Genomic DNA, 26,488 nt, shown 5'->3' on the forward strand with positions numbered 1-26,488 from the left:
TCAGTTCAGTAGAAATTAAAATAATTTAACAATAATGAGGAAAGTTGCTCCACACCTGTATGGCCAGTATTGAAACTGAGTTCTGCCACCTACCTCCTTGTACTCTCCAGCTCCTCCTGCTTTGCAGATAGTAACCTGTGTGTTGGGGAGAGAGTACATTAGGGATTGTAGGCTGTGAGGAAGAGAATGAACTGACTGGGGATCGGGAGGTATGAGCTGAAATGCTCCTATTCTGCCCATTCTTATGTTCTTAATAATAAAGAAAAAAACCTCTATTCTCTTCAGGAAGATCATCTTGTAAACTGAGAAACTGTGATTTAAAAATCCCTCTGTGTTTTTCATCAGCAGTGCTGCCCAATCCTATGTAAGAAAAATCACTGGATTCACAATGAAAAGTCTTCAAAGACTTGGATATATCGACTTGGGGGAGGGGAGAGAGGTCATACACAGGCACACACTAAGCTATTCGTGCTCTCTCTGGCACAGACACCTCTGCTGTCCTGCTGCTGCTGCTCCTGTGTTCCCTCAACCAGTGCTCCCCCCGCCCTCTACCCAGCACACTGAATGGCCCTATCTATCAGCAGGCCCTCGCACAGAAATCCCCCGACTCTTCCGTATCTCCAATCCCCTAAGTGTGAAGCTGCCCTTCCTCCGCTGTGATGTAATCAGTCTTTGCCTTCTCCTGTGTGATGTCATTAGTCTGCGCTGGGCAGCAGACGGAGTTGCTCTGCTCAGTTGCAGCAGCTGAGAATCAGATTCAAAGAATCTCACACCCCCCCCCCCCCCCCCAGCTCTGATTCTCAACTTTTCACTCCCACCTATAACAGCAAAATGCAAGCACTTAGCTCTTCCCCAGCCCGAGAAAGAGCTCCCAGTTCATTTCTAATCCTGAAAGCAGAGAGGAAAATGCCTGCCGGGACTTCGGTACAGGTAGGAGATTGCCCCCAACTTCCTGCCCTCTCTGTATAAACACCAAGAGCATTTATTTATTTAGACATTTTGTACAGCGTAGGGTGACCAACTGCCAGGTTTTGGACTGGTCAGTCCGGTTTTGCAGCCACTTATACAGCGCCCGGTTACAAGTGTAACCGGACCCTGTGAAATCTGGTCAAGCAAGCCCAGAGCCCAATCAGCGGTAGGCATGTCCGGATTTGTAGAGCACCAGTCACTGCTGCTATGCAGTGTTTATTTCTCACTCGGTGCCCTGGGCTGCAACTTGCAAGGAGCTCTCCGTTATCCTGGCTATCCCGAGAGCTGTTCCCTTTCTCCCTCAAGTCAGGCCTCCTCCTAGATAGCTGCTGCCTGCCTACACGATCTGTTCTCGTGCCTCATATAGATGAATGTGACCCCCGGTTCTTGAGCCTCCTTTACCTACCCATTCTGGCTTTTCTCCGATGCAGTGTGCCAGCAGATGTGACTCCTGCAGCCACGGTATCTTGCACCTCCATTTTTTTGCTTCACTAACTGGAGGCTGTGACTCAACTAATTGCTTTTTGTAAGTTTGCAAATTGAGCTCCACGCATTGCCTGTTGCTGCCTCCTCTGACCTCCAACACAGTCCTGACCCATGTGGCTTCGCCCATATTTACCTTTCTTCTCCCCCCCCTTCAGCAGCGGCACCAGCAGGAGCCACAACAGACTGCATCCAGTCCCTACCTGGGACTGGATGCAGTCATTATGGCCATAAGTGAGGGGGGATGCAAGAATGAGGAGAGAAGACATCGGCGGTGCTGGTAATTTCTCTCATTGGCGGTGGAGCACAGCACCGCCGATGTCTTCACTCCTCATTCTTGCATTCCCCCTCACTTATGGGCACAGCAATGTGAACACAACACCCAATATGCTCCAACTGTTCCTCATGAGTTTTTTGTCTGCAGCCCGCCTCTCTAGTGCGCTATAGATTTGCCAAGTACTGAGTAGAAAGGGGAGAGGGAAGAAACAATGAAATGGCCACAGTGGCTGCTTCTGGGACTGGAGAAAGCCCCAATGCCTGCAAAAACAATGCATACCTGACTGAGACAGTCCTTCCCATTTTTGTATCACAGTGAGAAGAAATGTGAGCATGTTGTGTTTCACTGAGAGCATTTATGTGTGTCAGTATATGTGAGTGAGAGCATGTGTGTTTCTGAGCATGTGTGTGTCTGAAAACATGAGAGGATGTGTCAGTGAGAGCGTATGTATGCATGTGCATGAGTGTATGTGAATGCATATGTGAGCATGTGTGTCAGTGAGACCATATGTGAGTGCATATGTAAGCATATGTGAGCCTGTGTATGTCAGTGCAAGCAAATGTGAGAGCATGCTGTGTCAGTGAAAGCATATTCAGCATGTGTGTGTCAGTATCTGAAACATCACGTGTATTTCACAGCAAACATGAGAGATCATGTATATGTGAATGAGAATGTATGTGTCAGTGAGAGAATATGTGTGTGTGTGAATGAGATCATGTAAGTGAGCATGCATGTGCGTCCATCTGGGAATGAATGACTGTGTATATGTGAGAGAGGTGAAAGTTTTTATGCAGCCCCTTCACCTTTCCTCCCCCCAATAATCCATGACAATCACAAGGTGGTTGGAAATCAAAAGTTCCCAGGTAGCGACAGCAAGAGATGTTTTAATTCTTAGTTCTAATTATTGAATGCTATTTCATGAGTCTGCTGTTTTGAAATATTTATTTATATAAAAAGTACTTGTATCTTGCACCCTCCAAGGTTTGGGGTGGGTTATTGGTGTTTGGGAAATGTATAAACATTTTTATATTTTAATGTTATATTCAGCTGTTTTGAAATATTTATTCATTGTATTTGTATGGTTTTACTATTATGATGTTTATGTTTTCTGATTTTATGTTTGATGTTTTCTGAGGAATGGTGTTATTTCTGGTTTTCTTCTGTTGCATTGCATATAAAGTCTGCATTTTTGCAGTTTCCACTTCAGTTTATGTCTGCATGTTTCTATTTATAATCTCTGTTCTCTTTATTCTGTTTTTGGTGAGGGTCTTTCTGTGTTCTGCATGTTTGACCAAGGTGAGGTATTCTGCTAGTATGTAGGGATCTATAGCAGCCTGACTTGTTCTGTTTAGCTATGGGGGGTTTGTTATGTTGTAATTTAATTCAGTATATGTTAGCGGTTCTTTACCTCTTTCCTTCTCTCGGGGGTTTAGTCTGGCTGCCTCAGGGCTTGCGGCGCGTCGGTCTCGGAGTCGGCTTGACCGTGACTGGCGTCACTGGCCTTGCACGTGCGCAGTGTGCAAGCGCATCGGTGACGTCACGAGGCGCATGTGCGCGCATTAGTCCTTTGCTGGGACTTTTCTCATTCCTGTGTTTATTTTTACATGCGCGAGCGTCAGTGACGTCATTGTGCGTGTAGTCGCATGCCGAGGGGGTTTTGTGACACTTGACTGTTTCCTGTGCTGATCGGTGGGAAGATTCAGCGCGGGACAGAGAATATCCCTCAGCTGTTAGCTTTAACAGCTGAGGAATATAAACAGCTTCGTTGTGGCATTCCGCTTGCCTTGTCAACAGACTTCAAAGGAGTAAGGCTGGTATTCTTTGTGCTCTTGTCTGATGCTTTTGTTATTTTAATTAATTATTTTAAATTCAAGTTAATGTTATTCTCTGAATTCTTAAGAGTTTTGCTTGTTAAATATGTTACTAATTAGTATAATATGTTTATGAATATACTTTTGTTCTGAAGCAAGTATTTTTCTTTGACAACTAAAGGCTGCAGTCAGATTCTTGAATTGTTTTTAATCATTTGTACTTCATCTGACTGTTCTGTTTAACCTTCATGTGCAAGTGAAATTAAATTCATCTATAATTGAACTGTTTCCTGTTTTAAACCGCCTATCATCTGATCAATTCATATTGATCAGCTGAACCAAGGATCCACTAAATACCAGTATATCAGATTGTCAAGGCCATGGATCCGGCGGAGATATCTGGTTTACAAGCCATTCCTGGTATGGCTCAGCGAATACAACAACAACAGCATTGCTTGGATCTTTTGGATGCTACAGTGGAGCAGCTAACTAATCGTCAGAATCTTTCTTCTTCTGAGACTGCTTCTACTTCGGATGCGGGTTTGGTTCATGGACCTGTGACTTCAATACAATTACCTGCTCCTCCTCAATATGATGGAGACGTGAAACAGTGTCGAGGTTTTTTGAATCACTGTTTTATGAGATTCACATTGCAACCCCACCAATTTCCAAATGATCAAATCAAGACAACTTATATTAAACTGGCATCGCTCAAACCACTACTCAAGAAACCTAACCTAGATCCTAATGACCCAAACAACTACCGACCGATCGCCAACCTCCCCTTCATAGCCAAGATCATGGAGAAATTGGTGAACACCCGACTCTCAAACTACATTGAAGAAAACAACCTCCTATTTCCATCTCAATACGGATTCCGCAAAACACTTAGCACGGAGTCCCTCCTCATCTCCTTAACAGATCATCTCATCCTGGGCCTTGACAAAGGACAAGCGTTCTTATTGATCCTACTGGACCTTTCGTCAGCCTTTGACACCGTTAACCATTCCCTACTCATTAACCAGCTAGCCTCTTTAGGTGTCTCAGGCACAGCACTCTCCTGGTTCATATCATTTCTCAGCAATAGAGGATATAAAGTCAAGCTTCAGAACAAAGAATCCTCACAACACCCTTCATCAGTAGGAGTCCCACAGGGCTCTTCCCTGTCTCCTACTTTATTTAATATTTACCTCATACCATTATGCCAACTTCTCACCGACCTCAACCTCAAACATTTCCTGTACGCTGATGATATACAGGTCCTGATCCCCATTAAGGATTCCCTCGCAAAAACGCTGACTTACTGGAATACATGCCTTCAAAAAATTCAACTCCTCCTCACCAGACTGAACCTGGTACTAAACTCCGGCAAAACTGAACTCCTGCTTATCACCCCTGAGAACAGCACCATCACCTCGACACAGCAAAACACACCAACAATTACTCAAGTGAGAGACCTAGGAGTCCTAATTGACAATCGCCTGAATTTCAAAGCTACTATCAACAAAACAACTAAAGACTGTTTCTACCAACTACAGGTGCTGAAAAGAATTAGACCTCTTTTCCATGCACAAGATTTCAGAACCATCCTGCAAGCAATCATTTTCTCTAAATTAGACTATTGTAACACCATCCTACTTGAACTTCCCGCCTCTTACACCAAACCGCTTCAGATGGTACAAAATACAGCTGCACGAATACTGACAAATACCAGGAGAAGGGATCACATAACCCCCATCCTAAAGAGCCTCCATTGGTTACCTATACACTTTAGAATAATATACAAAGCCATTCTTACCACATACAAAAATATCCACCTACTGGCTCCCATTGACCTACAGATCCCTCTCCAAATACATAATTCATCAAGACCAACAAGAGATGCCTACAAAGGATCGTTACAGGTACCACCGCCCAAATCTACCAGACACATCACGCTAAGAGATCGGGCATTCTCTACAGCCATTCCACCGTTATGGAACTCCATCCCCTCAAACCTCAGACTGGAAACATGCATCTCAACTTTTAAAAAAAGACTAAAAACATGGATATTCATACAAGCATTCCCGGACTCAAACTGACCTATCTCTTCCACACCAATCCTTATCACCACCTACACCATGATTAACCACCTCCACTATTGTTTACATGTTTAAATTAATTATTAACCTGTCCTTTCTCTTCTTTCTCTGCCAAGTTCTAATCACCCTGTTATATGTAACTGCCTTTTCCGCACCATTGTTTTAGTTTATGTTCACAATGCACCCCTGTTTTATGTGAACCAGCATGATGGGACTGCGCTCTCGAATGCCGGTATATAAAAACCTGAAATAAATAAATAAAAATAATGTCTTTGCTTGATGGTAAGGCATTGGCTTGGGCCTCACCAATATGGGAATGTGGTGACCAAATTCTTGGAGATTTACAACAATTTATTAAAGTTTTTAAACAAGTATTTGATGAACCCGCTCGACAATCCATTGCAGCTACAGAAATTTTAAATTTACGACAGGGTTCACATTCATTAGTGGATTATGTAGTTGAATTTCGTACTCTGGCTTCACGACTTGGTTGGCGAGAGGATAGCCTACGAAGTATTTATTTAGAAGGGCTATCATCTAGAGTCAAGGATGAATTGGCAGCTTGAGATCTTCCAGAGAATCTGGAGGAGTTAATAGATCTGACTGGACGTATCGATCGAATACAACAGAGAGCTCAAGAGACTAGAGCATTTTGGAGACCTGTGACATTAGCACCATCTTTCTCTCATCCTCTATTCCTACTTCCTAAAGTTTCAAATATTCGGGTAGAGGAACCGATGCAGATTGTGAAGAATATGATTGATCAGATACACAATATTAGGAAGGAAAAATACCCAGACGCCTCTGCTGTACTGTGGCCTGTCAGAGGTGAATGAACTCTGAGTGTCTTTCTGAGCATGAATTACTGGCACCAACAGGAAGAGACCTATTCAATGGCAACATTTACTTCATAATACAAGGAAACTTAGTTTGCATGAAACCAGGATGCAAGCTTTTGTCTTATCTCAACGGACAGAAACCAGTTGAAAAGAAGATCCTTTGAGGTTACAGTTTTAATTAAATCCTGGTGCCAAGAAACGGAATTCAGGCCTAACTCCTATTGAAGCCACAGACTTGCGATTTGTTTACACAACAAAGAATATCAAGAGAAGAACAGAAGAACACAGTGCATCAAAGCCAGGGTGATAAAGGAACTTTTATGGTGGGAGGGTGTGTCAGGGAAGATAGGTGGAGAGTATGATTTTTACAATTGAATGAAGGGTGGCCTTACAAGCATTTCCTATACATGATAGATTGTCATGACAACAGCATAATGTATCTTTGTAAAGAAGTCTTTGGGCAGTCACGTCATTCATTCTGGAAACTTCGGTAATGCTGTATTTTGATTATATAAGTCAGGGCATGTCATATATTCATTGAGATGCTAGTTACTACAGATAGAGGGCATATCGCATCTCACAGGAACACTTGCCTTTTAAGAAGCCAAATAAACTAAATTTAAAAACCTCTTGTTGATTTGAAGTGTTCTTGTTGCCCTAGCTTTGAGTCCAGAAATTATTGACAATTGGTTATACTCCACTTACTTCCGAGGAGAGAAGACATTGCCGTTTGTTGGGATTATGTTTATAGTGTGGAGGGAAAGGTCATATGCTTGCTCAATGTAAAAAATTACCGGGAAACTCCCAAGTCTAGGAATCTCCGGGGAGCTGATCCTAGGCTGTTCTACCTCTGCTCCCCTATTTACTATACCTGTGACTTTGGAGTATGCTGGGGTTTCTTTTTCGACATTAGCTTTTATTGATTCTGGTCCTGGAGGAAATTTTATTCTGGCAGATATTATTAAAAGGTTACAACTACCTACTCAACTTAATACACCACCTTTCAAATTTCATCTATCCATGGAACTCAGCTTCCTGGTATCATTGAGAGGAAAACTGTTCCTTTAATTTTACGCGTTGGAGTATTACACGAGGAAGAGATTTCTTTTTATATTTTAAATAGATCTATTCATCCTATAGTATTAGGATTACCGTGGTTACAAAAACACTCCCCACATATTTCATGGGATGGATTACAAATAACTGCTTGGGGTAAAAATTGTTTCGGTACTTGTTTACAAAAAACACCTAAATCTACTATTCGCATATCAGATCGCATCATTCCAAGCATTCCGTTATCTTCAACTTCTTGGTCATTACCTTTACAATACATTTATTCCGATGTTTTTTCAAAAGAAAAAGCCGATCTACTACCAGAACATAGAATATTTGACTGTACAATAGATCTTCTTCCTGGTGCTATCCCTCCACGAGGTAGTGTACCCATTGGGGTAGATTTTAAAAGAAGCGCGATCAGCCTACTTTTGCTTGCGCATCAGACTCAAGCAAAAGTACGCTGGATTTTAGTAGATACGCGCGGAGCCGCGCGTATCCACTAAAATCCTGGATCGGCGCGCGCAAGGCTATCGATTTTGTATAGCCGGCGCGCGCCGAGCCGCGCTGCCTACCCCCGTTCCCTCCAAGGCCGCTCCGAAATCGGAGCGGCCTCGGAGGGAATCCTCTAACGCCCTCCCCTCCCTCACCTTCCCCTACCTAACCCACCCGCCCGGCCCCTGTCTAAACCCCCCCCTTACCTTTGTTGGGGGATTTACGCCTCCCAGAGGGAGGCGTAAATCCCCGCGCGCGAGCGGGACTCCTGCGTGCCGGGCCGCGACCTGGGGGCGGGTACGGAGGGCGCGGCCACGCCCCGGGCCATAGCCACGCCCCCGTACCCGCCCCAAAACGCTGCCGACACGCCCCCGCAACGCCGTGCGCTCCGGCCCCGCCCCCGACACGCCCCCTCCGAGAACCCCGGGACGTACGCGAGTCCCGGGGCTCTGCGCGCGCCGGGAGGCCTATGTAAAATAGGCTTCCCGGCGCGCAGGGCCCTGCTCGCCTAAATCCGCCTGGTTTTGGGCGGATTTAGGCGAGCAGGGCTCTGAAAATCCGCCCCATTATCTTTACCAGAGGCTCAAGCAATGTCGAAATACATCCAAGAAAACTTAGACAAAGGCTTTATCCGTTCCTCGACTTCACCTGCAGGAGCGGAGTTTTTCTTTGTTGCTAAGAAGGATGGAACTCTTAGGCCTTGTATAGATAATCGTGGACTAAATGCTATTACACGAAGAGATCGTTATCCTTTACCATTGATTCCTGAATTATTGAACCGATTGCAAGGAGCAAAAATATTTACTAAGCTTGATTTAAGAGGTGCTTATAATTTAGTAAGAATAAAGCCAGGGATGAGTGGAAAACCACATTTAATACACGCAATGGACACTATGAATATTTAGTTATGCCTTTTGGCTTATGTAATGCTCCAGCCGTTTTTCAAAATCTTATGAATGAAATATTCAGAGATATGCTAAATTCTTCAGTTATAGTATATTTGGATGATGTCCTGATATTCTAAAGATATCGATACTCATCGTCAACAGGTTCGACAGCTATTACAGAGACTTAGTGATAATCATTTATTTGCTAAGTTGGAAAAATGCCTTTTTGAACAGGAGTCTTTACCATTTTTGGGTTATATAGTTTCTGTTTCAGGATTTCATATGGATCCTGAAAAAGTTTCAGCCATTCGTGATTGGCCACAACCAGTGGGAATTAAAGTATTACAACTCTTCTTGGGATTTGCTAATTTTTACCGGATTTTTATTCCTCATTATTCCCGAAAGGTTGCTCCATTTACAGTGTTAACTAAAAAAAGGAGCAAATGCAAAGGAATGGCCTTCAGAAGCTATAAAAGCTTTTCAAGATTTAAAGCAAGCTTTTTTGACTGATAGTTGTTTGTATCATCCAAATCCAGTTCAACCATTTATTGTGGAGGTTGATGCTTCTGATACAGCAGTAGGAGCAGTTCTTAGTCAAATTTCAAATAAAGGAGTACTGTTACCTTGCTCATATTTCTCACGAAAATTCTCTTCCGCAGAAAGAAATTATGGAATTGATGATAAAGAGTTGTTAGCAATTAAAATGGCTTTTGCGGAGTGGCGTCAGTGGCTGGAAGGAGCACAACATCCAGTGGTGGTTTACCCTGATCATAAGAATTTGGAATATTTAAGTAAAGCGCAACGTTTAAATCCAAGACAAGCTTGATGGTCCTTATTTTTTAATCGTTTCAATTTTTCTTTAAGATACAGACCAGCTTCCAAAAATATCCGAGCGGATGCTCTTTCACGAATCAATGAGATAGAGGATACTATTATGCAATCTCAATATATCATTAATCCAGCTAATATTGTTACAGCCAATCCTAACATGTCATCTGAAGGGAAAACTGTGGTGCCAACCTGTTTACGAAGACAAGTTCTTTCTTGGGCTCATGATTCCCTTACTGCAGGACATCCTGGTAGAGTGCGAACTTTGGAACTTTTATCTCGTTTTTATTTGTTGCGGTCCCGGTTGCGGCAATCACGACCGGGACCTTACCTTCTGGTCGGGCTCTGGGGGGTTCCGCTGGCCGTCAAGGCCCATTTCCAGCGGCGTCTCCACAAGGGAGACGCCGTCGGCTCACTGTGCTAGCCCCTCCCCCTTAGGCGCGCACGTGAAAGGCTGCGATTTAAAGGGCCTTTCCTGCTTTGAGCGCCCTGCCTCCCTTTCTGATGTCAGACACCGGCAAATACTTAAGGCCGGCGTCTGCCTCAGTTTACTGCCTGGCAACAAGGTTGCTTAAAGGTCCTGGTCGCTGTGTGCCTCTAGGGTTCTTGTTTATAATTTTTCCAGTTGCCTGCTTCAGTTCCAGCCTTGATCCTGGTTCCTGTTCCGATTGCGAGCTTCAGTTCCAGCCTTGATCCTGGTTCCTGTTACGATTGTTCGCTTCAGTTCCATTCCTGGTTCGTGTCCGCCTTCAGTTCCAGCCTGTGTCCTGTTCTAGACTTGCCTGCCTTGACCTTGGATCTTCTCATCGGATTCTCCTCTCGCTTAAGTCCCAGCGGCCCGGACTCCTACGGGCTCCTCCCGGGGGAGCCTCGGGTCTCCAGGGTAAAGCCATCTTCTTCTCTCTCCTAAGTCCCAGCAGTCCGGCTCCTACGGGCTCCTCCCAGGGGAGCGCGGGCTTCCAGGGTGAAGATCCTTCTCTTCAATCCGTTCAGTATCTGCCTCCCGGCCTGTTCCGCAAGTCCGGAGACTGTTTCCATCTTCTCCGTCAGGCCGGCCTAAGAGTCCACTAAACCATTATAACAGTTTGCCAGGCCATGGACTCGGTGGATTTGTCACGTCTCTAGGCAATCCCCGGAATTGCTCAGCATGTGCAGCAACAGCAGCATTGCATGGATGTTCTCGCAGCGACTGTAGAGCGACTTGCTAATCGTCTGGACGCCATGCCAGATCCAGTGCATGCTCTGCCACTGGCTCCAGCGATAAACATTGGTTCATTCACTCAGCTACCGGCGCTGTTGCGATTCCGGTCACTGGGGCAGTGACCGGGCCCTTACCTCCTTCTGAGGCGCCGCGATTCGCCGGTCCCCGAGCCTCTCGAGCCGCGTGGCAGCGGCTGAAAACCACCGGTTCCTGGGCCTCCCAAGCCGCATGGCAGCGGCGTCTCCACGAGGGAGACGCCGCCGAAGACTCCGCCCCCTTGGAGTGCCACGCGCGTGCGCGGACCGCCGTTTTATTGGTGCAGCCCCGGATGTCAGAATCCGCCTCCTGATGACGTCAGACGCCAGTAAGGGGGATTTAAACCGAGCCCGGGGATTCTATCTTTGCCTAGCAACGAGGTCACTTTCTGAAGTGCTAGTTGCCTCCTGTCGGTTCCTGATTCCTGCCTGCCTGCCTTGTATTCTGCTTGCTTAATCGTTGGTTCCTGTTTGCCGCCTGCCTTGATTCCAGCTCGTGACTTTGACTTTGCCAGTTTGCCGCCTGCCCTGATTTCTGCCTGTGACTCAGACCCTGCTTGACTGCCACCCGCCTCGACTCCGGTCCGTGACTCCGTCTCCGCTGCCAGCCTCCAGTCCTGACTCAGCTCCGTGACTTCACTTTGCCTGTTTGCAGCCAGTCCTGATTCCGGTTCACACTCTTCCTGGGTTCATCAGTACTTCGCCTAAGTCCCAGCGGTCCGGGTCCCTACGGGCTCCTCCTGGGGGGACCTCGGACTTCCAGGGTGAAGACGCCTAAGCCCTAGCGACCCGGGTTACTACAGCTCCTCTGGAGGAATCACGGGTTTCCAGGTGAAGCTCGTCAGCCCAGTGTGTGTTCTGCCTCCCGGTCGTCCTTCCTGGCCGGCCGGCCCAAGGATCCACGTCCCGGATTGGATAGTCGTAACAGTTTGCTAGGCCATGGATCCGGCAGACCTCACTGGTCTCCAGGCCATTCCGGGGCTCGCCCAACGGCTGGTGCAACAGCAGCAAGTATTGGACTCCTTGGTTGCCACTGTGGAACGCATGGCAACTCGCATGGATACTGAACCACAGGCTCCAGCACCGGTACCTGTGGCTGCTCCGGTCGTCACATTGCAGACACCCACGCAGCTTCCCGCTCCCTCTCGGTACGCAGGAGACTCTAAAGCATGTCGTGGGTTCCTAAACCAGTGTTTTGTGAGATTCGCTTTACTCCCGAACCAGTTCCCTACCGATTCGGTTAAGTAGCATACATCTTCTCCTTACTAGACGGTAAGGCATTGAATTGGGCATCTTCTATGTGGGAGAAAAATACACAACTCTCTCCAATTTGGATCACTTTGTGGCTAATTTCAAAGCAGCGTTTGATGAACCCGCTCGTCAGACTTCTGCAACCTCTGAATTACTACAGCTCCGCCAGGGACCCCGCACTTTGGCTGAATATGCGCTGGAATTTCGCACGCTGGCGCTGGAAGTAGGCTGGCGTGATGACGCCCTGCACGGGATTTTCCTTGAGGGTTTAGCGGGACGAATCAAAGATGTCTTGGCAGCCCGAGACATCCCCGAATACCTTAACGCTCTCATCGAGCTCACTGGACGCATAGACCAACGTCTGCAGCAGAGGGCCAAGGAGGTACGTCCTCCCCGATGTATGGTGCCTTTGGCTCCCGCTTTCTCGAGGCCGCTCGTGTCCATGCCTCGATCCACGGGGGCGTCCGCTGAGGCCTCTCCCGAGGAACCCATGCAATTGGGTAAAACTTCTTTGACGGAGGAGGAGAGACGTCGTCGCCGGTCTCTGGGCCTTTGTTTGTATTGTGGCGGAAAGGGTCATTTCCTGTCGCAATGTAAAGTAAGGCCGGAAAACGCTCGAGTCTAGAAGAAGCAGAGGAGTGTCTTCTGGGCTGTTTCAATGCTGCTCCTCAATGTACAGTTCCTGTAACTTTAAGGTTTTCCGGAGGTTCCTTCGAAACTCAAGCTCTCATTGACTCCGGAGCTGGAGGGAACTTCATCACCCAGACCTTAGTTCAGCAACTTCAGTTATCCACGCAACCTCGTGTTCCACCATTACGGGTTACTTCCATCCAAGGAACTCCGTTGCCCGGGAGTATCTCTGTTATCACGAAACCACTGATACTTCAAACCGGGATATTACATGAAGAGACAATCTCATTTTTGGTCCTGGAGCGCTCTGTGCACCCGATTGTCCTCGGTTTACCTTGGTTGCAGTTACATTCACCAACGATTTGCTGGGATGATATTCAGATTACTCGGTGGAGTTCACATTGTCTCCAGTCCTGCATCAGGGCCACACCGGTTCCACCTATTCCATTGGCTCATACTGGAGTTCCACTCCCAGCTCCCTACGCGGACTTCGCGGACGTCTTTTCTAAAGAAAAAGCGGAGATTCTACCCGAACATCGCCCCTTTGACTGTGCTATAGACTTACTTCCTGGAACCACGCCTCCACGAGGTAGGGTCTATCCTCTCTCTCAACCTGAGACTAAAGCCATGACAGAGTATATCCGTGAGAATCTCGCTAAAGGGTTCATCCGACCATCTAAATCATCTGCAGGAGCGGGGTTCTTTTTTGTGGCTAAAAAGGATGGTTCCCTCAGACCATGCATTGACTATAGGGGTTTGAATACCATTACTAAGAAGAACCGCTATCCGCTACCATTAATTCCTGAACTGCTTGACAAACTTCAGGGAGCTCGAGTATTCACTAAACTGGATTTGCGGGGGGCTTACAATCTGGTCCGGATCCGTCCCGGGGATGAATGGAAAACTGCATTCAATACCCGGGACGGGCATTATGAGTACCTGGTCATGCCATTTGGGTTATGTAACGCCCCAGCGGTATTCCAGTATCTCATGAATGAGATTCTTCGTGAACTATTGTATTCTTGTGTTATTGTGTATCTGGACGATGTCCTTATTTTCTCGCAGGACTTGAAGTCTCATCGACGCCAGGTACGACAAGTACTCCAGATTCTCCGAGAGCAACACCTATATGCGAAGCTAGAGAAATGTTTATTCGAACAGGATTCGGTACCATTCTTGGGATATGTTATTTCCGCTACCGGGTTCAACATGGACCCCGAGAAAGTGTCAGCAATCCAGAAATGGCCACAACCTATCGGATTAAAAGCCTTGCAGCGCTTTTTAGGGTTCGCGAACTTCTACAGACATTTCATCCCTGGATACTCACATTTAGTAGCACCATTGATGGCCCTAACTAGAAAAGGGGCAGATACTCGACTCTGGCCTCCCGAAGCATGTCAAGCGTTTCAAGACCTAAAGGAGGCGTTACTGATGAGGACATGTTTACGCCATCCTGATCCTTTGCGTCCATTTATAGTTGAGGTGGACGCTTCTAGTGTGGCTGTAGGGGCGGTTCTGTCTCAATACTCCAGCACGGGGAAGCTATTACCATGCTCATACTTCTCCAAAAAGTTCACTCCTGCAGAAAGCAACTACGGAATTGGCGATAAGGAACTACTGGCCATTAAATTAGCTTTCGAGGAGTGGAGACAATGGCTGGAGGGAGCCCAGCATCAGGTCACCGTATACACTGACCATAAGAATCTCGAGTTCCTAGCACAGGCCCAGCGCCTTAATCCTCGGCAAGCTAGGTGGTCTCTTTTCTTCAGCCGATTTGATTTTATTCTGAAGTACCGGCCTGCCGCTAAGAATGTCCGGGCTGATGCCTTATCACGTAACACCATTTTCGAAGAAAAAGATGACCCCCCACAGTACATTATCGATCCGGCCCGAGTTCTCCTTGCTGGCACCAGTGTATCCACGCAAGGAAGGGTGGTCGTTTCTCGACGGGATCGTAGAAGGGTGTTAGAATGGGCCCACGACTCCCTTACTGGAGGTCACGCCGGTCAGGAGAGAACATTAACTCTTTTGAACCGATACTATTGGTGGCCACGAGTTCGGCAGGATGTGCGAGAATATGTGGCGGCATGTCCGACTTGTGCCAGACAGAAACCGCTAACTGGACGGCCTTGGGGTCTTCTTCATCCTCTGCCCATACCCACAGAACCTTGGACCCATATTGCCACAGATTTTGTAGTGGATTTGCCCCCATCTGATGGCAACATGGTAATATGGGTCACCGTGGATCGGTTCTCTAAGATGGTGCATTTAGTTTCGCTGCCTAAACTGCCATCTGCACCAGAACTAGCAGCCTTATTTACTCAGCACATCTTTCGAGCCCATGGTCTTCCGCAGAGCATTGTCTCCGATCGAGGACCACAGTTTACGGCCCGCTTCTGGCACGCTCTGTGCAAGAAATTCGGAGTACAGTTGAATTTGTCCACCGCGTTTCACCCACAGAGCAATGGACAGACTGAACGGATGAATCGCTCTCTCAAGACTTTCCTTCGGAGCTTCATTTCAGAACGTAGGGATAATTGGGTTTCCTTACTCCCATGGGCCGAGTTTGCCTACAATAATCACATCCATTCAGTTACAGGGCAATCTCCGTTCCAAACTGTCTTTGTACGACATCTTCGGTCTCCTGTTCCAGTTCCGGTTGAAGTTCCTTCACCAGCGGCTCAAACTATGGCCGCGCAACTTCATCAACTCTGGAAACTACTTCAACAACGACTCGCTACTGCTGCTCGAAAAGCACAGGACACTACCAATCGTCATCGACGTCCAGGCCCTGAATTGTTGCCTGGGTCCAAGGTTTGGTTAAGCACCAAGAACCTTCATTTTCCAGGACGGTCCCGCAAGCTAGCTCCCAAGTTTTGTGGACCATTTCCTGTGGCAGAACGGATAGGCCTGGTTTCATATCGGCTTCGGCTGCCTTCAACCCTACGCATCCACAATGTGTTTCATGTGTCCCTCTTAAAACCTGTAGTGTACTCCCGTTTCCATCGCATCACTCAAGATGAGGTACCCGCTTCAACACCTGCAGATCCGGTGTACCAGGTACATGAGGTGAAGGATGTGCGCTTCCATAGTCGGCGCTGGGAGTACTTACTTGCCTGGGAGGGTTGTGGTCCGGAGGAAGATTCGTGGGAACCGGCACGGAATATTCTTGACAAGTCTCTGCTGACCCAATATCACCTGGACAATCCTGGAAAACCTGGTTCTCTTAGGAGGGGGCGTAAAAGGGGGGGTACTGTTGCGATTCCGGTCACTGGGGCAGTGACCGGGCCCTTACCTCCTTCTGAGGCGCCGCGATTCGCCGGTCCCCGAGCCTCTCGAGCCGCGTGGCAGCGGCTGAAAACCGCCGGTTCCTGGGCCTCCCAAGCCGCATGGCAGTGGCGTCTCCACGAGGGAGACGCCGCCGAAGACTCCGCCCCCTTGGAGTGCCACGCGCGCGCGCGGACCGCCGTTTTATTGGTGCAGCCCCGGATGTCAGAATCCGCCTCCTGATGACGTCAGACGCCAGTAAGGGGGATTTAAACCGAGCCCGGGGATTCTATCTTTGCCTAGCAACGAGGTCACTTTCTGAAGTGCTAGTTGCCTCCTGTCGGTTCCTGATTCCTGCCTGCCTGCCTTGTATTCTGCTTGCTTAATCGTTGGTTCCTGTTTGCCGCCTGCCTTGATTCCAGCTCGTGACTTTGACTTTGCCAGTTTGCTGCTTGCCCTGATTTCTGCCTGTGACTCAGACCCTGCTTGACTGCCACCCGCCTCGACTCCGGTCCGTGACTCCGTCTCCGCTGCCAGCCTCCAGTCCTGACTCAGCTCCGTGACTTCACTTTGCCTGTTTGCAGCCAGTCCTGACTCCGGTTCACACTCTTCCTGGGTTCATCAGTACTTCGCCTAAGTCCCAGCGGTCCGGGTCCCTACGGGCTCCTCCTGGGGGGACCTCGGACTTCCAGGGTGAAGACACCTAAGCCCTAGCGACCCGGGTTACTACAGCTCCTCTGGAGGAATCACGGGTTTCCAGGTGAAGCTCGTCAGCCCAGTGTGTGTTCTGCCTCCCTGTCGTCCTTCCTGGCCGGCCCAAGGATCCACGTCCCGGATTGGATAGTCGTAACAGGCGCCATCATGTTACGCCGGAGAGTTTAAGACTTGCCGAGGTTTTCTGAACCAATGTTTTATACGGTTCACGCTGCTTCCTCAACAGTTTCCTACTGATGCCATAAAGGTGGCGTTATATCCTGTCGTTGCTTGATGGGAAGGACCTAATTTGGGCGTCTCCACTCTGGGAGTGGAATGATCCCTTGCTCAGTAATTTGTCACAGTTCATTTCCAATTTCAAACTAGCCTTTGATGAGCCGGCTCGCCTAACCACCGCCACCTCAGAACTACTGCAATTACGCCAGGGTTCCCGCTCTCTAGCAGATTATGCCATGGATTTCCGCACGCTTGCTCTTGAAGTTGGGTGGCGTGATGACAGCCTCCGGGCTGTATTTCTGGAGGACATGTCTGGGCGTATCAAGGACGAGTTGGCCCCCGCGATCTTCCAGAGGATTTCAACGGCTTCATAGATGTGGCTGGTCGTATTGATCGTCGCCTCCAACAGAGGGCAAGAGAACTAAGACCCACTCGACGTACCCCGTCTTTAGCTCCTGTGTTCTCCAGATCACTATCTTCGGTCTCCTCTTCAGGAGCAACACGTCCTGATTCTGCCTCTGAGGAGCCCATGCAGTTAGGGCGTACCCCGCTCACCGCAGAGGAGAGACAGCGTCGTCGTACTCTAGGCCTGTGCCTCTACTGCGGTCAAAAAAGGCATTTCCTCGCTCGCTGTAAAGAGCGTTCGGAAAACGCCAGAACATAGGAGGTCATGAGGAACTACTCCTAGGCTGTGTTGGTATTGCTCCTCCATTTACTGTACCTATCACACTAGAATACCCAGGGGGATTGTTGGAGACCCTCCCCTTCCTGGATTCAGGAGCAGGGGGCAACCTCATCCTGGAGGATGTGGTACGCCAGTTACAGATCCCTACTCTGCCTCGGGAGGTGCCGCTGCGGATTACTTCCATCCGGGGAACACTTCTTCCAGGGAAAATCTCTGCTTCCACGATACCCTTGACCTTACGCACCGGGGCGATCCACTCGGAGATTACCTTCCTTGTTCTGGAGAAGGCCGTCCACCCCGTGGTGCTAGGTCTACCATGGTTACAGAAGCACTCTCTGATTATCCAATGGAACACATTACAGATCGTGAAATGGAGCCCCTTCTGCTTCGCTAACTGCCTGAAGGTTCCGAGAGTGTCCGTTCTCCCTCTCTTACACACCGCCATCAATCTACCTGCACCATATGCCGACTTCTCCGATGTATTTTACAAGACGAAGGCGGAGATCCTGCCTCAGCATCGGCCGTTCGATTGTGCCATTGAGATCTTACCAGGCACAACACCTCCTCGGGGGGAGAGTTATACCCCTTATCTCTACCGGAGACTCGGACAGTGTCCAAATACATCTCGGAGAGCCTGGCAAAAGGATTTATCTGACCTTCTAAATCTCCAGCAGGGGCGGGCTTCTTTTTTGTAGGTAAAAAGGACGGGTCGCCAAGACCATGCATTGACTGTAGGGGTCTCAATGCCATCACCAAGCGGGATCATTATCCACTCCCACTGATTCCCAAACTTCTGGATAGATTACAGGGAGCTAGGATTTTCACAAAGTTGGACTTGAGGGGTGCATATAACCTTGTCCGTATTCAACCAGGGGACGAGTGGAAGACTGCCTTTAACACCAGGGATGGGCACTATGTCATACCTTTCGGACTATGTAATGCCCTGGCAGTATTTCAACATCTCATGAACGAGGCACTTCGTGATTTACTGAATACATCTGTCATCGTGTACCTGGATGATGTATTAATATACTCTCGGGACCTGTATTCTCATCGCCTACAGGTCCGTCAGGTATTACAGTTACTCAGGAACAACAGGTTATATGCCAAGTTCCCTGTACGTACCCGGATCAGTCCAGACCATGGGTTAAGCCCCCGTTCCAGCAGGTGGAGACAGTTCAGAATTCTGAGGCTAGTCCATATAAGGACAGAACCTACCCCGGAACCCTCAATATTCAACTTTCTCCAGCAGCTGGAACATCTCACTCTCTCAGTTCCCTGTTTAGCTTGCCCTCTCTGTCTCCTCTTTTCTTTGGGGCAAGCTCACGCAAGTACCTTTTTTGTCTACTTCATATTAATAAAAAAAAATAAATTTGTTTTGAGAACTTTTCTCACTGACTGTGTTTAGGGCAGACACTTCTGTCTCCCTCGCTCTTGGGGTTCCTAGGGGGGCTTTGCCCCTTGATTATTATCAGCCTAGGTTCCCTTCCCGGTGACCTGTGTTGGTGATTCTGGTGGTGCCAGTCCCTCTCCTCACTGCTGCCGTGCCCCGAGTGGTCTATTCCTCGGCTGTGCCTTTCAGGGATGAATTTCATTCCCCTGTGTCTGTGAGGAACTAAAACTTTTTTTCTGTCACTTTTTCCACAGAGCTTTGTTTTTCTTACAGTTCTTTAAAAAAAAAAGAACTAACAATGAATATTTACTAAATTTAACTTTAAGGCAGCAGTTTTATTATTTGAGGAGAAAGTGGGGTTCAATCTCCCGCCTAACTCCTCTGGGGCTCCCAGCTCAGCGGTTTTGCTTAATTACATCGTGGCTCCTGCTCTCATGCCGCGGCCATTGTGCTGCACTGTTTGTGGAGAGTTGGCCTCCCGGCTCTTCCGTGAAGGGGTTTGTTCTCGGTGCCTTTTGGGGGGTGAAGGTCCCTCTCTTGAATCGCCAGCATTTAAGCCTCGGGGAAGGACTCCCCGCCGTGCTGCCAAGCCTTTTTCGTCGAAGGATTGCGCGGCTGCGGCGGCCATCTTGGATTTTTCTCTCCCTGCTTCTCCGGATGCAGGGGACTCGAATTTTTCGCTTTTTGTGCCCGATTTGAGCCCGGTTCGCTCTCGGGGTGCTGGCTCTGACCTCCCCTCGCCTTTTCAACCCCCCCCCCCCATGAAAAGTTCGGCCCAGGCCCGTTTTTCATCGGATTTTGTACTTTTAATGTATGATTCATATCTGGCCAGTCTGCAAAGGGATATGGACCCACCTCCTATTGTTCCCTCCCCTCCAATTCCACCTAGGCCTTCCTCTGAGGAAGTTTTGGACCCTCAGGGCCCTGTTAGGGTTTGCGTGGTCCCGGGGGCCCTCCTCCCGCCGTGGACCCCCCCCCCTCCAGTGGACCCTCGCGATTTTGGGGATGATGAGGATTCTACTCCCCCTCCCCTAGAGGGTGATGATCCGCGTGTTCTGCATTTATTTAGGCGGGAAGAATTGGAGCCTCTTATTCCCTTCGTTCTTCAAGAACTGGGAATTGACCCTCCCCCAGAGGATTCTGTCGCTACAGCTATGACTCCAAACGCGGACCTGATCCTGGCGGGACTTAGGGCCTTACCGCGTTCCTTTCCTTTTCATTCCATACACCACTTGCTCCTCCTTAGGGAATGGGAGTCTCTTGAGTCTGGACTTCGTGTTGGGAGAGCTATGGATAAGCTATACCCTCTCCCTGAGGACTGCTTGGACATTTTAAAAATTCCCAAGGTGGATTCGTCTGTCACAGCTGTGACAAAGTGCACTACCATCCCAGTGGTGGGTTCGACTGCTTTACGGGACATTCAAGACCGTAAGCTTGAATTTTATTTAAAGTGCATTTTTGAAGTTTTGGCTCTTGGTGTCCGAGCAACAATTTGCAGCAGTCTTATGCAGCGGGCAAGCCTTAGGTGGATGCAGCAGTTACTCAGCACCCAGGACCTCCCGTCTGCACAGGCTGAGCAAGCTGAACGTTTGGAGGGTGCTATTGCTTATGGGGCGGATGCTCTGTATGATTTGCTTCGGGTCCAAGCTAAAGCTATGGTGTCAGCGGTTTCTGCCAGACGTCTTCTCTGGTTGCGCAATTGGTCTGCTGATGCTTCCTCTAAGGCTCGGTTGGGCAATCTTCCTTTTAAGGGCAAGTTGCTTTTTGGTGAGGACCTGGAGAAGCTTATTAAGTCCTTGGGTGAAAACAAGGTCCATAAGCTGCCAGAGGACCGTCCCAAACAGTCAAGGTCTTTTGTCCCGTCTCGTTCTCGCTTCAGGGGCAATTGCCGTTATGTCAGCAGAGCCCGTGGTTCTTTTCCCAGGGGAGGAGTATCCAGGTCCCAGTCTTGGTCGCATTCCTTTCGTGGATGCCGTGGTTTCCGAGACGGCCATCAGCAGTCCACTTCTTCTAAGTCTACCCCACAATGAAATGCGGCCGGTCCATTCCTCCGCACGAAACTTAGGTGGGCGTCTTTCCATGTTTTTCGAGGAGTGGGCCAAGATCACTTCCGACCTCTGGGTCCTTGACGTGATAGAGCACGGCTACGCATTAGATTTTACCAGACACCTGTCGGATCCCTACATCGTTTCCCCTTGCGGCCGTTCCAAGCGGCCTGCGGTTTGCCACACCTTGCTCAATCTTCAGGAATTGGGGGCAATCATTCCGGTTCCAGTTCACGAAAGGGGCGCCGGCCAATATTCAATTTACTTCGTTGTTCCCAAAAAGGACGATTCGTTCCGTCCCATTCTGGATCTCAAAAGGGTAAATCAGGCCCTCGGGGTTCCCCGTTTCAAGATGGAAACCCTGAGGGCGGTGATAGCGGTGGTTCGTCCCGGGGAATTCTTCGCTTCTCTGGACCTGAAGGAGGCTTACTTCCACATTCCCATTCGTCAAGATCATCAGAAATTCCTTCATTTTCAGATTCTAGGTCATCACTTCCAGTTTCGGGCTCTCCCGTTCGGTCTCGCCACTGCTCCCCGCATCTTTACAAAGATCATGGTGGTCGTCGCAGCAGCTCTTCGCCGGGAAGGAATTCTGGTCCAACCTTAGCTGGACGACTGGTTGATAAGGGCCAAGTCCGCCGCTCTCTGCTCCCTTGCAATAGACAGGGTTTTAGCCCTTCTCACTTCTCTCGGCTGGATAGTCAATTTCTCCAAAAGCACTCTTTGACCCTCTCAACAACTAGAATTCCTGGGCGCCCTTTTCAACACTCGAGTCGGGAAAGTTTTTCTTTCGGACTCACGAACACTCAAACTTGATCAATCAGTTGAACACTTTCATCACTCTCCCGCTTCCCACGGCGTGGGATTACCTCCAGGTTCTAGGAACCATGGCTTCCATGATCGATCTCGTTCCTTGGGCGTTTGCTCATATGCTTCCTTTACAAACAGCTTTGTTGTCCTGTTGGAAGCCAATATCCGAGGACTATCAGGAGATTCTTCCTCTTTCCGCATCTACCATCGCCAGCATACAATGGTGGTTTTCCCCGGCTCACCTTCTCAAGGGAATGCCTCTTTTGACTCCCTCTTGGGTCATAGTAACGACGGACGCCAGCCTCTCCGGCTGGGGCGCTGTCTGTCAGTCTCAAATCACTCAAGGGTTATGGTCCCCTTCCCAATCCCGATGGCACATCAATCGCTTAGAAGCCCAAGCTGTTCGTCTGGCCCTCAAGTTTTTTCTTCCTCTGATTCGTCACAAAGCTGTCAGAGTACTATCAGACAATTCCACCACTGTAGCTTACATAAACCGACAGGGCGGAACTCTGAGCCGTCTGATGGTGTTAGAGACCAGCAAGCTTTTTCTTTGGGCAGAGAGACACTTGGATCGTCTGGCGGCTTCCCACATAGCGGGGAGGAAGAATGTTCAAGCTGACTTTCTCAGTCGTCAGCATCTCAATCCCGGCGAGTGGGAGTTTTCGAACATTGCGATGGATCTAATTGTGCGCAGGTGGGGTCCCCCTCACCTAAACTTCATGGCTGCGCTAGCCAACGCAAAGGCTCCACGGTTCTTCAGCCGGTGGAGGGAGCATTGTTCAGAAGGGGTGGACGCGCTAGTTCTTCCCTGGGCCTCCGACATTCTTCTCTACGTGTTCCCTCTGTGGCCGTTAGTGGGAAAAGTCCTTCGGAGAATAGAGTTCAATTGCGGTCCGGTCATTCTCGTGGCTCCAGAGTGGCCTCAGAGACCATGGTTCGCGGACCTGGTGAATCTCTCGGTGGATGGTCCTCTCCGTCTTTGTCATCTACCCCATCTTCTGCGCCAAGGTCCCGTATTTTCCGATCAGGCGGATCACTTCTGTCTAGCGGCATGGCTTTTGAAAGGCGTCGTTTGAGATGCAGAGGATATAAAGATGAGGTTATTGCCACCCTTCTCAGGGCTCGTAAGCAATCAACTTCCATTACTTATGTTATGGTTTGGAAGGTTTTTGAAGATGTATGTGAAGACTTGGGCGTTTCGGCTCGTTCGCCCTCTGTGGCGGTCTTACTTTCTTTTCTTCAGCGTGGCCTTTCTAATGGTCTCTCGGTGAGCTCTCTGTGTGTTCAAGTTTCTGCTCTTGGTTCACTTTTAGGCACCATCGAGGGTCGTCTGGTCGCCTCTCATCCTGATGATGTTCGTTTTTTAAGAGGCGCTAAACATCTGAACCCGCCTGTTCGGTCTATTTGTCCTTCGTGGAATTTAAACTTGGTGCTTCGTGCTCTTTGTTCGGCTCCATTCGAACCTCTTCGTCATGCCACTCTTAAGGACGTGACTCTTAAGACTGTTTTTCTGGTTGCTATCTCTTCTGCCAGGAGAATTTCTGAGCTCCAAGCTCTATCCTGTAGGGATCCCTTTCTCTGTTTTTCGGATTCCGGTGTCTCTCTAAAGATTGTTCCTTCCTTTTTACCTAAGGTTGTTTCATCTTTTCATATTAATCAGTGTGTTGAACTTCCCACTTTTTCACCGGAGATCTCTGCCTCCGGTGGTAACGATCTCCGTCGTCTCAATCTCAAAAGGATCTTGTTGCACTATCTTGAAGTTACCAATGACTTTCGTCTCTCTGATCACTTGTTTGTCCTATGGAGTGGACCCAACAAAGGTAAGCAAGCTTCTAAAACTACTATTGCTCGCTGGCTGAAGGAGGCGATTTCCTCAGCCTACATTTGCAAGGGCAGGCCAGTTCCTGAAGGTCTGAAAGCCCATTCTTTGCGTTCTCAGGCGACTTCTTGGGCGGAGTCTCAATCTGTGTCGTCTCAGGAGATTTGTAGGGCGGCTACTTGGAAATCTCTTCATACCTTTGCTCGTCAATATCGACTCGACGTTCAGGCTCCAGTTTTTGGTTCCTTTGGTCGTCAGGTTCTTCGAGCGGGATTGTCTGGATCCCACCCTTTGTAGGGAAGCTTTGGGACATCCCATGGTCTGGACTGATCCGGGTACGTACAGGGAAAGGAAAATTAGTTCTTACCTGATAATTTTCGTTCCTGTAGTACCACGGATCAGTCCAGACACCCGCCCGTTCTTCTCTTATCCGCTCGTTTTTTTCCTTCTTACAGGAATTTTTGTCTTTTTCTTGATCTCCTGCATCATATGTTTTTTGAAGTTCACTGTTAAGGCACCGGAAGCATCTTTTGATAATCAGGGGTAGTTGTACAAGAGCGCTTAGTTACACAGTTCTTTTGTCCCAATTGTTGGGTTATTTGGATATTTTTATTATATTCTGGTACTTGCTTGATCTTATACCTTTCTGCTTTGGCAATAGTTATACTAAGGGTTCCGGGGTAGGTTCTGTCCTTATATGGACTAGCCTCAGAATTCTGAACTGTCTCCACCTGCTGGAACGGGGGCTTAACCCATGGTCTGGACTGATCCATGATACTACAGGAACGAAAATTATCAGGTAAGAACTAATTTTCCTTTGGAGAAATGCTGCTTTGAGAAAGATTCTCTTCCCTTTCTTGGATACATAGTTTCCGTCACCGGATTCAAGATGGATCCTGAAAAGGTAGCCGCCATCAGAGACTGGCCCCGACCAAGGGGGCTAAAGGCGGTACAGTGTTTCCTCGGCTTCGCAAATTTCTATAGACATTTCATTCCACACTATTCTCGTATCGTGGCTCTTCTCACCGCCCTAACTCAGAGAGGAGCTGACGCGGTGGATTGGCCTGATTCAGCCTGTCAGGCATTCGTAATCCTCAAAGAGGCCTTTCTACAGGATACATGTCTTCGTCATCCTGATCCACTTCGTCCATTTGTCGTAGAGGTGGATGCATCAAACGTCGCTGTGGGAGCTGTGCTTAGTCAATGCACTGACTCCGGTCAACTCATGCCATGTTCATACTTTTCCAGGAAATTCTCTGCTGCCGAGAATAATTATAGTATCAGGGATAAGGAGTTACTAGCTATCAAGCTCGCCTTTGAGGAGTGGAGACAATGGTTGGAGGGAGCCATCTATCCCGTTACAGTATATATGGACCACAAGAACCTGGAGTTCCTGTCCCAAGCCTAACGCTTAAACCCTCGTCAGGCCCGCTGGTCTCTATTCTTCAACCACTTCAATTTCACACTACGCTACCGGCCGGCTGCCAAGAATGTTTGAGCGGACGCACTTTCTCGCTCAATGGAGCTGGCAGAAGAGGAGGATCAGCCCCAATATATCCTAGACCCTGCAAAGATCAATCTTTCCGGGACCACTGTATGTTCTCTTGGTAAAACGGTGGTTCCACGACGGTCTCGAAGGGGGTCTTGCTCTGGGCCCACAATTCCCTCACGGGGGGTCACGCTGGCCGCGAGAAGACTCTTGACTTGGTAAACCACTTTTACTAGTGGCCAGCCTCGAGGCAAGATATCAGCGCTTTCGTAGACTCCTGACCCACCTGTGCGATACAGATGCCGCGGACGGGGAAGCCTTTGGGACTACTCCAACCGTTGCCTATTCCAGTGGAACCCTGGACCCACATCCCCACCGATTTTGTGATGGACCTTCCAGCCTCAGAAGGGAATACAGTCATCTGGGTAACTATAGACAGGTTCTCCAAAATGGCCCACTTTGTTCCCCTGCCCAAGTTACCTTCGGCTCTCGAACCAGCCTGCTTGTTCACCCAACATATCTTCAGGATTCACGGTCTGCCCCAGGACATTGTCTCTGATTGCGGGCCTCAGTTCACAGCCTGGTATTGGAAGGCATTATGTAAGAAGTTCAATGTGAACTCAATCTGTCCACCGCCTTTCATCCCCAAAGCAATGGGTTGACGGAGCGCACCAACCGCTCTTTGAAGACTTTTCTTTGCTCCTTTGTAAACGAAAGACAGAATAACTGGGCACAGTTATTACCATGGGCAGAGTTCTCATATAATAACCATTCCCATTCTGCCACAGGAAGTTCACCCTTTTTCATCGTTTATGGGAAACAGTTACGACCACCTCTACCATTGCCGCTTCCTAGTGCAATTCCTGCAATACTAGCATCCGCCCAGCAGTTGCAATCTCTGTGGACGTCCATCCAAGAGAGACTCGCCAAAGCAGCCAGGGACATGAAAACTTGGGCAGATCATCACTGACAGCCGGCACCCATCTTCCTTCCCGGGGTTCGAGTGTGGCTCAGCACAAAGAACATTCAACTCCGAATCCCGTCCTGGAAGTTGGCTCCAAAATACTGTGGCCCTTTTCATATAGCTGAGCGTGTGGGGCCTGTTTCTTACCGGCTACATCTACCCTCCTCGATGCGTATACATAATGTATTCCATGTCTCCTTGTTAAAACCTCTCATCCTCTCCAGGTACCATCATCAAGTTCCTGAT

At 48.6% G+C, this 26,488-nt stretch overlaps 1 protein-coding gene across 1 annotated transcript in view; it reads left to right on the forward strand.

The window, feature by feature from the left end:
- Window positions 1-732: 732 nt before the first annotated feature.
- The window catches only part of LOC115083778 (zinc finger protein 664-like), an 83,619-nt gene continuing 57,863 nt past the window's right edge, over window positions 733-26,488 (forward strand). The window contains exon 1 of the mRNA XM_029587797.1: window positions 733-930. Within this exon, the coding sequence (XP_029443657.1) occupies window positions 832-930 (99 nt within the window). The 5' untranslated portion in view covers window positions 733-831. The remainder of the gene's footprint in view (window positions 931-26,488) is intronic.

Source organism: Rhinatrema bivittatum, chromosome 2, assembly GCF_901001135.1.
Source record: "Rhinatrema bivittatum chromosome 2, aRhiBiv1.1, whole genome shotgun sequence".
Classification (NCBI taxonomy): Eukaryota; Metazoa; Chordata; class Amphibia; order Gymnophiona; family Rhinatrematidae; genus Rhinatrema; species Rhinatrema bivittatum.